Source organism: Labrus bergylta, chromosome 5 (assembly GCF_963930695.1).
Source record: "Labrus bergylta chromosome 5, fLabBer1.1, whole genome shotgun sequence".
Classification (NCBI taxonomy): domain Eukaryota; kingdom Metazoa; phylum Chordata; class Actinopteri; order Labriformes; family Labridae; genus Labrus; species Labrus bergylta.
In genome coordinates, this window is record NC_089199.1 from 26,900,263 (window position 1) to 26,915,081 (window position 14,819).

Consider the following 14,819-nt stretch of genomic DNA (forward strand, 5'->3'; position numbering starts at 1 on the left):
TTAGTAGGCCAGCTGCATGTATGCACACACTTAATACTCGGAGACATTCCTCACTTGTAGTCTTAAATATTTTGTGGGATTAGTAGAACTCTTTTCTTTTTCCCCCCCCTTGGCAAATCAAGCGGTCCCAACAGTGATGGTTTAGCAGCAGCAGCAGCAGAAGTCGTGTCGTGATGGCAGTGGAGCGGTGACGGTGTTGTGCCTCCATGTCCCTGGGCTTACAGGCTGTACAGTTTGTATGTTGGGAAACAGCACGGCAGCAGAGCTGGCAGACATCAGAGCATGGAGGGGCTGTGACCTGTGCACATTAGACCACAACTTTAACTCGCGGGGTGCAGCTGGCCACAGTTCAAAGATGCTAGGTAAATAAATAATAAATCATTGTAAGGCAAAGAAAACAGAATAACCATAACCTGTTTTATTTAATTAAAAAGCCTTGGAAATTAGGGAAGTGTATAGTATCAAAACAATTACCAGGAAAAAAAATAAATAATTAAAATGTTAATTTGTTGTTATTGTTTAACTTTGAGTATCATGAACATGTTTTTTTTATATCATTGAGTTTGAGAAGTCGTAGTCACAGTGTCAGTGTTGGTCAGTTCGTGTAATATTAGAATGGAGAGCAGCCGTGCACACAGCTTTACTATAACACAAATAACCCTACAAAGTACTTTAACATATAAGTATAATCATTTGATCATAAACAACAACAACATAACATAGAAATATACGACTACTAATTATATTAATAATAACATTTATAAAAAAAAATATATGTTATTGTTAAAATTATAATTATTATTTTTATTTTATTTTTGTATATACTTTTAAAAGTAACATAAACATGTTTTGTTATATAATACTGACTTTTAGAAGTAATGGTTTCTGTATTAGTGTTAGACAGTACGTGTGATATTAGAAGCGACGGCAGCCGGGCGCTCTGCTCACTATAATCCTACAAAGTTCTTTAACACATCGTAGATAATAAGTAGAATTTCTTATCATAAATAACTATGACATGGCATTAAACTACTGCTGCAATTAATAATATTTAACATTTGTATTATTATTATAACCAGAAGTAGTTTTAAATGTGAAGTCGTTGTGGAAGTAGTGTCAGCGTGGACAGTCTCAGTTTAGTTAGTGGGCAGACATTTCAAACAACTTCATACATGTTATATAATAATATATAACATGAGTAACATTTTAAAACAAAAAACATTTGAACTATTTGTATTATTATTTATAGAAAAGTTGGCAGACGTTGGAGAACTGGTAGTTGTGAAATTAAAGATATATAATGAACTCCTTTATCTGATGTTAGAAGTACTAAGGATAGTAGCAGCGGTTGTCATGGAAGCACAAAGACCACTTTTTATACTTAACTCCTTTATTAGTATGAGTTTTAGTATCATTTTCTGTTGGAGTAATAATAACAAACTTGAGTAATATACTAACTTGGTTAAAAGACATAATATATTAGGAGGGTTAGTATTGTCTGTGCTTAAAACAAATAGTAGCAGCCGTTCAAATTAATTCTATTACTACAGAATGAATTATTATTAAAGTTCAAAGCTCTTCGCTGAACTTGGAAACAGCAGCTGACAGAAAGAGATTTAATACTAAAGGGCTCTGAAGTTGGATTGTTCGGTCCTTGCAAACAGTATGATTCGTTTTTTCTTTAATTGATGTACACAATGACAAAACATTTTTTTCCTTTCAGATTTAGAATAGAATAAAATCTCTTTATTCTCATTATACACTTGTGATGTGATTCCCCCTTCAGCTCAGGTCACTTTGCAGTGTTGTGAAAATGTGTGTGTGCGTGTGTGTTTGCATGCCAACAATTGATCAGGACAGGTGCTGTGATCTGACACATTTGCAGAGTTCCTCACCATTACATGAATCAATACATGATCACAGCGCTTGAATAACAGGCGTTCATACAGAATCATGTGAGGACGCACTCAGCTGCACCTGGACTTACAGATGATGATAATAGCTTTATGAAAACAATACAGGTGATCGATAACTGATCGTTGTCCTTGAGCCTTGCAGACATTCTGCTGTTTTCAGTTCATCCCATCAGTCAGATATTCGCCACTGGGTAGGTGAGAGTGTGTGTGGGAGAAGCGAGCCAATGACAAATGAGTGTAAATAACAGAGAGAGAGAGAGAGAGAGAGAGAGAGAGAGGGGAGGATGCTGTGTGGTGGCTCATGACCCAGAGAGATAAACAGAAAGTGTGAGTTGGCCAGGCAGGTAGTACAGGAGGGTGTGGCAATGTGGAGGGCATCTAACGAGCAACGCCGGCTGATCCCGCGCTCTAATTGGCTGGTGAGACTTTGACTGACACGCATGTCCCTCCCCCCCTCCGGCTGCCTACGGAAAGTGTATGTATGAATGTGTATGTGTGTGTAAGGGAGCCGGCAGACTGAAGCGAGCCACAGAGGCAGCCTCCAACTCCAACCCAATGAGCTCGCAGCCCTCACACTCACACACACTCTCCTTACACACACACACACGCACACACACTCTCTTCAGCGCCGGCTCTCGCGCTCGATTCAACCCTGGGACTCAGAAGAAGAAGGAGGAGAGGAAGCGGAGAGAGAGAGAGAGGCAGCGAGCGGCAGAGAGGGAGAGTGAGGGTGTAAGAGAGGAGAGAGGGGGAGAGAGGCAGAGGGAGACTGGCAGGGTGTGAGGGAGAACACCATGGCTTCAGATCCGGGGCTGGCTGCGATGCTGCTGTGGACTATATCACTACAAGCTGTTGGCACCGCAGGAAGTAACAGCAATGAAGGTAAGAGTGTGTATGTTTGGGGGGGGGGGAGTGTGTGTGGACCCCTTTTATAGATGGACAGTTAAACCATGCATGTTCTCTGACAGCGGGGATTAACTTCATACATGTGGGAGACCCTGGATAAGAAACTGACAATGAGCCAGCATGTGACTCCCAAAAAAAAAAAAAAAAAAGGTGGTGTTTTAGTGTGCATTACTCGGGCCATGACATCAAAGTTTGCTTTGCACAACAACTCGGGGCAGTACGGTTGTATCTGTGTGTTTGTGCGTGAACTCGTTTTGACATTGCTCATGTTAGCGCGGGTTGCGTGTCAGCCGCGGTAACAGCGCATGTGTGTGCTGTGGGGGTAAGGTGGTGACGTGAAAGTGTGTGTTGGAGTGTGTTTGTTATGCTGTTCCCATCCTGTATGTAATCTGAGGTAAACATCTTTATGAATCTCACTTGTGACGTGCATGTTTTTGTGCGTGTGTGTCTTGTCTCACACACACACACACACACACACACACACACACACACACACACACACACACACACACACACACACACACACACACACACACAGCACTTTGCTCCCTTAATCCCAGCTTGGGTTTGTTTACTTCTATCCTCCTGTCCTTCATCTTTCCACACAAAGATGGAAAAACTGTTGTTGTCACTTGTTCAACTAATGCAACACACACACCAAAAAGTCCCTTAGTGCCTTTCGTTATGTATATGCGTGTATATGCGTGTGTGTGTGTGTGTGTGTGTGTCTGTATGCCTGTGTGACAGGGTCCTTGACATAGGTCTGGTCTCTGGAGGCTGAGTGACAGCAGCGATTCAACTGTTAGGGCCTTCTTGGCCCTGACAGCAAAATTCAGCTTACCTCTGCGGGGGGAAAAAGCAGCAGCAGAAGAAGAGGAAGAGAAAAATGGGGGGGAAAAAAAAAAGGATCAGTGCTTTGGTTCAGGGGGATCACCTCAGCTGTGGCAGCCACTTATCCTGTATTAAGCTGTGTAAAGTCGGGATGGGAAAGTCGAGCCGCCTTGGGTCAGACAGAGCAGGAAGCTAGGGGTCGCCATACACAGACAGACCGACAGACCGGCGGTGGGCGAACAGGCAGTCTGATCAAGATGTCCGCGGTGTGCGTATTACCACAGCGGCAAGCACTTTTGCATCCTGTGTAATTTGGGTGTCAGGTTTTATTTCCTTGCCGCCGCTCCTGTTTGACCGTAATTTCACGTATTGACTTCCATGTCAAGCGTCCTCGTCTTTCACACTCCCTCTTGTTTACCATTCAAATTCATTCAACCTCTCCCGTGGTGGTTGCTGCCCTTTGCTGATTAGCGATTCAGCATGATTAGATAAATAAAGTGTAAGATGCACTTTATTCCAGTGCAATCCCGAACCTCTTTAACTATCCTTGTGTGCGTGCAGGTCTGAATGTGTTTCCACTCACTGCACTACATGAGGGATTGCCGTGCTATCGGTTGCTCGCTCGCTCAAGACTTACAATTTCCTGCTCGAATTGAAACAACTACAGATGTCTCCTGTACAAATCGTGCCCATGTTATTTAATCAGTAAATGCTTACTTTTTGCCATATATAGCAAATACATATGTGTACATTAAAGGTTATTTACATGACTCTGATCCACATTGCGAGGCACTTCTTGACACCTAAATGATCTAAATGGTGATATACACACGCTGGTTATAGCAGACATTTTTTTTTGTTGTACTTCTACGAATAAAAGGTAACATGGCGGGAGAGGGAGGTGACTTGCAACCAAGTTCTTTGGCTGAAATCAAATGAGGGATGATGCAGATATCGGTCATCTCTTTAAAATCTGTGTGTTTTGAACCCAGACTGTTACCTTTAAGTAAATTACGTGTTTGCATGGTCGGAACCCCCCCCCCCCCCCCCCCCAAAATAGCGGTTTGACTATCATTTGGCACTAGTACTCGAAAATGTATTGTTTAATCTACTAATGATAAACACAACAGAGCATTTTCATTAGTTGTTAATTGGACCCCTTCGAATTGCTGCAGGCTAAGGACTCTAAACAGGGTGTAGTGCTCATAGAGCTTTAATAAACTTGTGGGCCTGTGCAGATCTTTGTTATTAATCATAGGATGAAAACTGTGCGGCTTTACAAAACTCTGAATGTCAAACTCAGCGTTTTAACGTCGTGATCAATGTGTCTGATTACGCATAATTTAATTTACTTGGGATTCCTAGAAAAATGTTCTGGCTCAACCACAAAAGTCACCACAGAGTTGTGATAACAAGAAAAATGTTATTCTACTTTTAACCCAAATACTAATTAATCTCAATAAACATTTAAATCGCTAATCAATTTTCATACACTCTACATGAAAGTAAGCGCTCGTCTTCCATCCTGTTTAGAAAGTGGAACATTGTAATTAAGCCCAAGCAAATAGTTGACGCCTAAAAAGATGACTGATTGTGTTTAAAAAAATGATAGCGCTGAGAAATTACTTTTCTCTTCTCTGCTTTGGTTCTGCCGAGATCCGACTCGGGGGCAATTGCAAATATTACATGTACATGGGGAGATAACCTTTGGAATGACTGGAGAGCTGCAAATTAAATTGCTGGGAAAACAGGTATCTGCTCACACACACACACACACACACACACACACACACACACACACGAGACTCGAGAGAAGACCGAGGCAGACGTATATTTAAAAAATGAGCGAACCCATGGCCAGCCATTTTTTTATTTTCCAGTGGTTCACGTTTATCGTTGTTTCCATCATGTGCAGATACAAACTTCGCCCTCTTCTAATTTATACAAGTATTACTGTCAAAACAAAAAACTGTGTCCGAAAAACCCTCTCACTAATTTGTTTGTGTTGAGACGCCATTTGTGACTGTGTATGTGTGTGTGTGTGTGTGAGTGTATGTGTGTGCGTGTACGTCTACACCAAATGTACAAAGGATAAGGGGAGAGAACGAGACTAAAGAAATAGTAGTCTTGATATTTTGGACCTTTTCATATAACCTCAGTCGATCACATGTAATATGGAGACAGCGTAATGATTACAGAATCAAACGGCAGCTTTTTTTTTTGTTTCTTTTTTGAAGAGGCTTGAATCTGAGACAGACCAGCAGGGATGAAGCGGAGGAACGCCTCCTCAGCTTACAGTGATTTCACTTGCAGGGGAGGACAGAGCTGTTATAAGAGCAGATGCAAAACTTTGTTTATGAAAGTTTTTTTTAAACGGGCATCCTCATTACTTTAGCGTCACACGGTATAGGTGGATATTTTTATTGTTTTTACTTTATTAGTAAATAAAAATGTTAAAATAACGCGTTAAATAAGTTTACTATTTTTGTAAAATAACACTATTCGGATAATGTAAAGGTTTGTTTTTTGTCTGATTTTGAACCTAGAATTTTTTTTAAATTCATATAAACCCCAAACGACCTTTCACTCACATCTCTTTCTATTCCCCTCCCCTTCCTTTAGCCTTGTTCCCGTAATGATAAATTACTTTGTACAAGAATAAAATAGTATGACTTTTCTAGTGAATGAGTGAGGCAATGCATGAAAATTAAAAATGTTTAGTGTTACACTCAGAATGTGAATTCAGTTATTGTAAGTCAATTTCTATTAGCAGTTTCAATCATCAGAAAAATAAAATGTAAATAGGATTTTATGACATTCAATTTTCTATGGCAGTGTTACTGGTTTATGTTACTTACATAAATCTTTAAGTCACTTTTATCTTTAAGACAATAGTAAAATGCCTATTAGTCTGTTTCCTTATTCAGAGCAACAGCCAACAGAGTTTTTTAAAGGGTGCATTCTTTTTGAACTTTTTTCCCTTTATTGTAGTTATGTTAGTAAATCAGTAAAAATCTATTATTATTATTATTATTATTATTATTATTATTATTATTACTGTATAGAGTTTAAAATTCGGGCGAGAGAGAGAGAGAGGGGTATGACATGGCACAGGTCGGATTCGGACCCGGGCCGCCCGCTTCGAAGACTTCAGCCTCTGTACACGGTGCGCGCGAACTAGCCACTCGTCCACCGGTGCCAAAAAATCTATTTATTAGTAATTTTGGCACATTTCTTTGTTTCGCGCTATCCTATTATTATTGTTTTTTAAACAATTTGGGACTTGAAGTTGTTATTTTCTGAAATATCAGAGTAAAGCGCCTTTAAAAAAAAACAAACCAGCAGAAATAAAAAAACAGACACTTTTCTTGCTGAGAGCAAAATCTTATAAATGACATGAATGACACGCGACCTTGAACTTAATTTTTCTTTTTAAGTCAGACGGATAAACAAACTCACAACATCAACACAGCAGTAAAGGTTCTCACAGACAGGAGCCATCGGGGGTGTAGGTGGTGTTTTCAAGGAAACAAATCTAAGGGGAAACGCACTCTGTTATTTTCAGGGATGGAAATGGCCGCATTATAGTCATTGGTATAAAATGCTTGTTATCAGTATTTCAGGTGAAACAGTGTGGCACAAACACGCACAGAGAAAAACAAAATGAAGCCCAACCTTTCTGTTCCTAGCAGCTCCCTGTTTTGTTGTGGACTGACTCATTGGACTGTATGGAGGTGGTGGTTTCCCTGAGCACCCCTCGTGTCTGCGAGCACTGTCCCTGATTCAACTCCTGCACACTGTCTCACACCGTCACACTCCCAGCGAGAATAGAGCGCGTTCCTTCAGGTTGTTGTTAGCGCTGCGGAACATGAAAAGCCTCATGCAGAGAGCAGGACCTGCTGCTAATGAGCAAACTGTAGGTGGATGATTATTACCACATACCTCTGCTGCAGGAGGACCAACTGGGGAAAGAAAAAAAAAAAAAGACATCTAGGAAGGGAGCGATTAATAGCAACAAAGATCCCTTTTTTCCCATTAATTTCAGATTTGAACACGTCATTTAGAAGCAACTAAATCGCAGGGAAAACAGGAAATGAAGAGGGAGAAGTTGAAAGGGAACAGACAGCTGGGATCTGCAGTTTTTCTCTTTGTGCAATAAAACAGAGAGCACATTTTGGCTTGTGAAAAAAAGACAGCACAGCTTTTTGATTTTGATTACCGCTGCAGTTGGCTAAGATGCTGCGGTTTGTATTATATTGATCTCTTCTCAGTCAATAGACTACCTCCTGCATGTTTAGTAACACAATCAGGAGAGGAAAAGCACGAGAACTTGTCGTAATTGATAGCTTGGAGGGAAGAGAAACATTTCAGTCATTGTAATAAGCACAGCATTTGCTCAAGTGTGCAGTCCTCAGTGTCTTGGACGCACCGGCAGACTTGGCTGACGAGGAATAATGTTTTCCTACACAGCGTCTCATATTTCAGCTCCCAACGCCTTTTATTGACTTGTTTCCACCTTCTCGCCACACAGAAGGGCCAGACTCTATCCTGAAGTCTCACTATTAAAAATAGATCACGAGCCTCATCATCTGTCAGTGCTCGTCTTCTTTCACACGCACACCTGCTTCCTTTGTTTGTTTTGCTCCATCACTTAGTGCTGTCAGTTCCCGGTCAATAATAGATAGAAGAGCATTCAGCGATACGTCTGGCTTTAGAAAGAGTCTACATGGGTTTTCCTTTTTTTTTTTTTTTTTTTTTACTTCAGAGCCTGATATTAGTCATGATTTCACCTTGAAAAAAATTCCTAAAACATGAGTTTTTTTTTTTTTATTGCGCTTTGCAAGTAAAAGACAGCAATTAACTTTAAAGTATCGCTTAACAGCAATAAAAGCGAATCCTCTCCCAGCCAGTCATGTCAGTAATTCTTGAAATGGTGTTTTTCCTTGGCTCATGACCTACTCCAAGTTACAGCTCAATACTAACACTTCTCAGTGTCATCCTAAGGGGGAGAGCCTGTATGTGCAGCGTTGAGTGAACGCATTAGATTACCAGTGAGGATGTGAACTTTCCCTGCCTCTGTCTGCTAGTTTGTTTTAACACAGGTTGCTGTCGGCTGCTCCCTCTTCTCTCCCTAAGGCTTGGGTCTTTATTGAGACATCAGCCTTGTTAGCCTGCTGTCGGCAGGAATATGGGAGCTTCCAGATCAATACAATCGGGTCTGCCAGTCCTCCTGATCTGAAGCCAGAAACAGACGAGGCCTCATGAAGCAGGGGCCTCTCTTGAGCCCTTTGCAGCCATTAGCGGGACCTGATGCTGGGATGGCCAGAGTTCAGCTGCCTCTGGGCCGGCTCCGCTATGCTCTGTGATTGCAGCTGTATCGCTGGATAATTTATGTTCCCCTGCTCCGCTGGCATGTGGGGTTGAGGATTCCTCACTGGAATGGCTTAGGATAAAGTAAGAGAGTGAGAGACGGGGAGAAAAGGTTGCAGGCGATGCTTGACAGCTCTGTAATGGGCTGCTGTTGTGGTTGTGTTAGCACATCCCTCCTGGAGTGAGATCTCTATGATGTTCCCTTCATGGGGACTGATGAATGACTGAGATCGAGCTCTGCAGCAACAGTCTCCTCTGCTATGTCAAAGACAAGAGGAACACAGCGTGCGTAAGAAACAAAGGAGGCTGTGTGTTAGAGGGACATGCAACACAAGTAAAGAGAGAGAGAGAAGGAGAGAAAGAGGAGAGTGCAAGACGGTCACAGGGAGGGAACAAAGTGAGATGAAAAAGGAGAAGGCGGCTATCTTACATGCGTCTCTTCAAGTTCTATCGGCGGGCCTCTTTATCAACACCGGCGGAGAGTGACTAGCTGATAATTTGCCGCAGTCAATTCCCTTCAATCCATTAAAGGATTTAAATGTTCATTAAGTCTAATAGAAGCCCAGCGAAGGTCTAATATGCTCTGATAAACGCTGGCAAACCTGCCAACCTGTTCCAATAGCTGCCGCGACAAAGAACCATCCAGTTAATAAGGTCAGACTCAGAGTTTGTGCTCAGCTCACTTTGTGTAGTGTTTCCTCAGTCACAAAGGCTCACACAGCAACACGCTGAGAGTGTGAAGCTATCAACAAGTCCTCTAAACCAATAGGAAGCTTGTTTTTCAGCTATTTCAAAAGATAACTATTTTCTCATCTGACGTCCTCGTTGAAGGACAACTTTGATTGTTAGTCCCTCCTAAAGTATATAAAATTTACACATTTGATTGTGATGTGGCACATGTATTTAAGTTTAGGTAAGGTTTATGCAGTTAGAAGTACGCAAGGGTAGAGGATTGTAAATGACCTGGTCATGGTTGAAATAAATTATTAGCAACGGCAAAGCTATCCATGCTCAGTGCGTCAGCGTAACTTGTGCTTTTATTTCCTTTTCCACAGTAACTAGTCAGACCAGCCACATAGTCTGCAAGAGCAGGGCAATTCATGTGCATCTGCAGGGTTGTCACATACCGTAAAATTAGGAATATAAGTCGCACCAGTATTTAAGAGGGGTGGGGTGTTGATTGGGGGGGTCTCTTAGAAAGAAGGTTTAAATATTCTTCCTGCATGATGATTCCTATTGTGTTCAGCGATGTCTGCAACGTGCAGTTTCTCTGCAGCTGTGTCGCTCTTTTAGTTCCGTCTGTTTTCGCTTTGTGGATCTTGCACTCCTACTAGCTACAGTACGGTAGCTGTACTGCTCTCAGCCTGCAGTGAAAGTGATGCAGTACCAACGGCCTGCGAGTCACGATGCCCGACCCCACTGGTCACTTCTTCACTTTAACATTCAGTCTTTCAATCAAAAAGGTTTTTTTTTTTCCTGGAACAATATACCACCGTTTGCTTTAAATACATTTTTATGACCTTGACACGGAGGAAAGAAGTTTAAAAAGTCGCACAGCGAGCCTCCTCTGTGTGGCAGTGTATCCCAGCACAGCTTGCGATCACAATGAATGGGGATGAATTTTCAATCGTGTCAGGTTGCGGGGTAGAGGGGTATGGTGGCGGCTGCACTTGTCGTAATGATAGCGTGTGTGTCTGCATTTTCCACCTGTGTATTGCTTGCACCGATGTATAAGGGAAAAAAACATTTCAGAAGGAAAAAAATAGCTTTTAAAAGTGTGTTATTAAATACACCTATCGCCTATTAAATCTGTGCGCTGCTTGTCTTGGCAAAAAAGACTGTGTGTCATAAAAACTAATGGAATAAAAATATTTGATTCCAGGATTGTTACGACTTTGTGGAATAATGTGAAAGATGTAAAAGACACATTTTTTTTTTAATGCTCACCACACACTGGTTCTGCAGCTGTGTACATCAGAGCAGTTCAAAGAGACTCCCATCATGCATCGGTGGTGTGTCTGATTCACTGCAGCACCTTTCTGATCCTTTCATTTATCACATGAAATACTTTTTAGAGTATTTTGAAACTTTTAATGCATTTAAGTGTTAACAGATTTTTTGATTGCCATACCAACATCTTGTATATTAATTTGTGAAATAACAACTTTTTTTACTTTACATTTTTCTGCTCAAAATTTTAGAAGGAGCTCAGATTAGAATACATTTGCTTATTTTTTTTTTACTTTTCAAAAAAAGTAATCTTTTACAAATTATAGGTTAAATGCCAAAGTAATCAAACACCCCTTTACTAAATATGGTGTGAAGGTTTGTTGTATGAACAGTAGTCTACGGTGTTTGCATACATCATAAAGGTTGAAATGATCATAAATGACCGTCTGATAGATAAAAAGTCCTACTTCAGCCAGCGCTTCTTATTTTTAATGACAAACAGAGAATGGAGTTTTGACTTACGTATATATGCATGAATGCATATCTGTGGAAACGAGGAGACTACCCTGACATACACCGAGGTGGGGGATTTTTTTTAACGCACTGAGACAGACTTCTTGCAGGTTTTGGCTCCTGGCTGGGTTGGCCCTGCCCTAACCCCCTCTGGTGGCAGGGTTGTGACACACTGTTTAATGTCAGGTATCCAGGGTGCACAAGTGGGATGCTGAATGCTTACAGAAAAAAATGAAAAAACATAGCAAAACAAATTGCTCAGGGGGACTACAGAAGTAGTCCTTGTTAGGTCAAAGTAATTAGAAGATTTTTCCATTTGAAAAACGACTTCTCATTTATCTGTTCGAGACAGTTTTGAATTTGAATAGCGTACAGGAGGATAGCTGATTTCCCCTTCTGTGGCAGCAGGTAAGCTGTGTGCTTACTTATGATGTAGTGAGCTCCAAACCGAGCGTGATGCAGGTTGATGGATCTCTCCTGGGGCCTGCTTCCATGAGGAAATAATGCGTTTTACACCCAGTAATCTGTCCATACATCACAGGCCTGATTTAATTAATACACGGAAAGGGAAGGTGGTGAAGCCAAATAACTAATTTCTCTTCTTACAGAAATCCGGACGCAAAAGTACACAGGACACAGGTGCACCGAGCACATGCATCCATTTACGTCTTCATGTGCTCACACACACACACACACTCAGACAAGCACTCCCTCGAACGGAGTATCTCTGTGTGGACGATATTAACGCCTGAAATATGTGAAGCATTAGTCTCGAGGTAATGGAAGCATTTATAATGTTTAATTTACACACAGAGATTGGGAGACAGAGAGAGGGAAGAGGAGAAAGTGTGGATATAAAATGAAGGCTATTCGGGCAAAAGGTTTGTAAAAGTCTATTTCAGTGTCTTGCATCAGCACCTGGCCTGTGAGTTACCTGCCGCTGAAGTAACCGTCGCATTTAGTGTCGAAAAAGGGTGTTAATAATAATAGTCTCTCCTTGTTTGGAGGACAGGACTGTTAGTGTTGTAAGTAAAGCCAATAAAACACCGTATGCCTGTTCTGATCTCCTGACTTAACAGTGTACTATTGCTTTTTTTTTTCTCTCAGCAAATCCATCATTACCCTCAGACACATTGGGAGCACAGGGTGAGACACTAAGAGCACTTTTAAATTCAGCAGTGATATAATCTCTAGAAGTAAAAAAAAAAAAAAGTCACAAAAGGCTGCAAAAGGTAGGCGTTCGGAGAGAAATCTTCCTGTTGTTACTTTTCATTTACTGCACTGTCTCCAAGACTAGCAAGCCATATTACAAGTAATTTATGTTATCTATTTCTGCTCCGATGAATATTTTTTATTATACCTTTTCATTATTCTCTTTTAGCACCACTACCGCTGGCTAACACTCAAAGTCTGGTTAGGCATATATACTGTATGTTAGGCCCCATAAAATGTGGATGTGAAGAAATAATGCCAGAAAAATACCCACAGCTGAGAAAAAGCCTCTCATGCAGAATAAATAAATAATTATCATCCAATAATTATTCATCAGACATATTAACTATCGAGGTGGAGATCTCGCAGACTACGCTTCCAGGGATTTTTAATGGAATGACTCGATAGCAACAAAGCCACAAAAAGAAAAAAAAAAATCCAAAGCAGCGAGTCCAAACACACTTTTCTTCTCCTCTGTTCTCCGCTGTCTTCTCTTCATACCCGCTCTTTTAAATGCATGAAGCTAAACTCATTCATCTACTCACACTCAAACTAGATTAACAACAAAGCTTGTGCATCCCTGCGTGTCGGGGGACTTTGCTTATTTGTGATGACAGAGAGGGAAAATCTAGAGTAAGGTCTGCAGTGCAACTTTCCACGCTTTCGACACATCATTCTGTCGGGGGCGGGCGGGGGGGGGAACAAACACAGTGATGCTGCGGCGTGTCATCACATTATTTCTGGAATGTTATCTTTTGATATTGAGTCATACACCTCAGTTTTCATTGCTGATCTTTTTATATTCAGGCGGATTAATGAAGTCGTGGTTATTAACACGGAGAGTCGTGCGTCATGTTGTGGTGTCGCTGCATAGACAGCTGTTGGCTGCATGACGCGCTCATTCAGAGACGCAGTGTCAGGATTTTACTCCGACTGGACTACACACACACACACATACACACACACACACACACACAGACTAGAACATTAATACTTCAATTTCTAAATATCCTGTAAGCAATCGTTTAAATCCGGACTACTATCCAGCCCACTGTCAAAAGGCACAAAAAGCTTTTTATATAGAATTTACGTCGGCTCATTTATGTGCTCTCGTTTTATTTCAGCGGAGCATCAACGTCTCTGCTCTGCTCTGCTCTTGGTTAGAGTTTTTGACACACTCACACTGACTGACACATTTTCCTTTATGGTTTGTCTCAGACGCAGCACCAGCATATGAATTTGGCTGAGCCTGAAGAAGTTCTGATTAACTAACTGTTTCCATCTGGTATACCATATTGTATTGCCTTTCTCTGAACATTAACGTTACAGAGACGGCTTAATTCCCCTGCTGACTTTTAATATCTTAATAGACGTACTCGCTGCTCTTATAGTGCTAATTTCAGTGGATGGTGGAGACCAATATAACCATTTTTCATAACAGAGAGATAATTATTCTGTTTAAGAAAGTTCTCTCCTTTTGATGATCTGTATGGATTATTATTGGTTTATATTTAAACGGAGGGATGGAGAGAGCTCATTGTCGGGCGAGCTAAATAGACTCTCAATGAGAGAGAGAGAGAGTGGCTCGCTGCATGGTCTGTTGATGGCCCGTGGTCAGGTTGTGCTTTTAATACAATGTATGGGCCATCAGAGTACTTTCAGATCCGTCTTCTGCTTTTTCTGTTCTGTGTTTTTTACGTTTATATGTCTCAGTAAGAACTGTTTATACATCTTTGAAATCAGACAATGACTCTCTCAGCGGCAGCATCAGTCACAGTGGAAGAGGTCAATGAAGGAAAGATTGTACTCCTTGAGAAGTAGTCTGACTTTGACCTGATAAAAGTTGAGTCCTTGTCCCCCTGTCGTTGCCCCCTCTGTCCATCAACAGAGCCCTCTGTCCTCCTGCTTCTGGCCCAACATGACATGCTTGAAAGCGTGTTAGTGAACTGAGCAGGGGCGAATCCAGACTTTATTGTCTCGGGTGGCACATCTCTGACTTATGCAGGAAGTTTGTGTGCATTCACAAAAAGGCTCATCATTTATTTACGCTTTTTAACAAAAGTTATTATTAACAAAAAGTAACTGTTAAAAAGTTGTAGTTTTGTTGAAGTTGAGTAAAAT

The 14,819-nt window shown here is 41.2% G+C and overlaps 1 protein-coding gene across 8 annotated transcripts in view; it reads left to right on the forward strand.

Moving 5' to 3' along the window:
- Window positions 1–2,256: 2,256 nt before the first annotated feature.
- The window catches only part of epha8 (eph receptor A8), a 125,604-nt gene continuing 113,041 nt past the window's right edge, over window positions 2,257–14,819 (forward strand). For all 8 annotated transcript variants that reach the window (XM_029277109.2, XM_029277115.2, XM_029277111.2 and 5 more), the window contains exon 1: window positions 2,257–2,798. In XM_029277109.2, coding sequence (XP_029132942.1) covers window positions 2,711–2,798 — 88 coding nt within the window. In that variant the 5' untranslated portion in view covers window positions 2,257–2,710. The remainder of the gene's footprint in view (window positions 2,799–14,819) is intronic.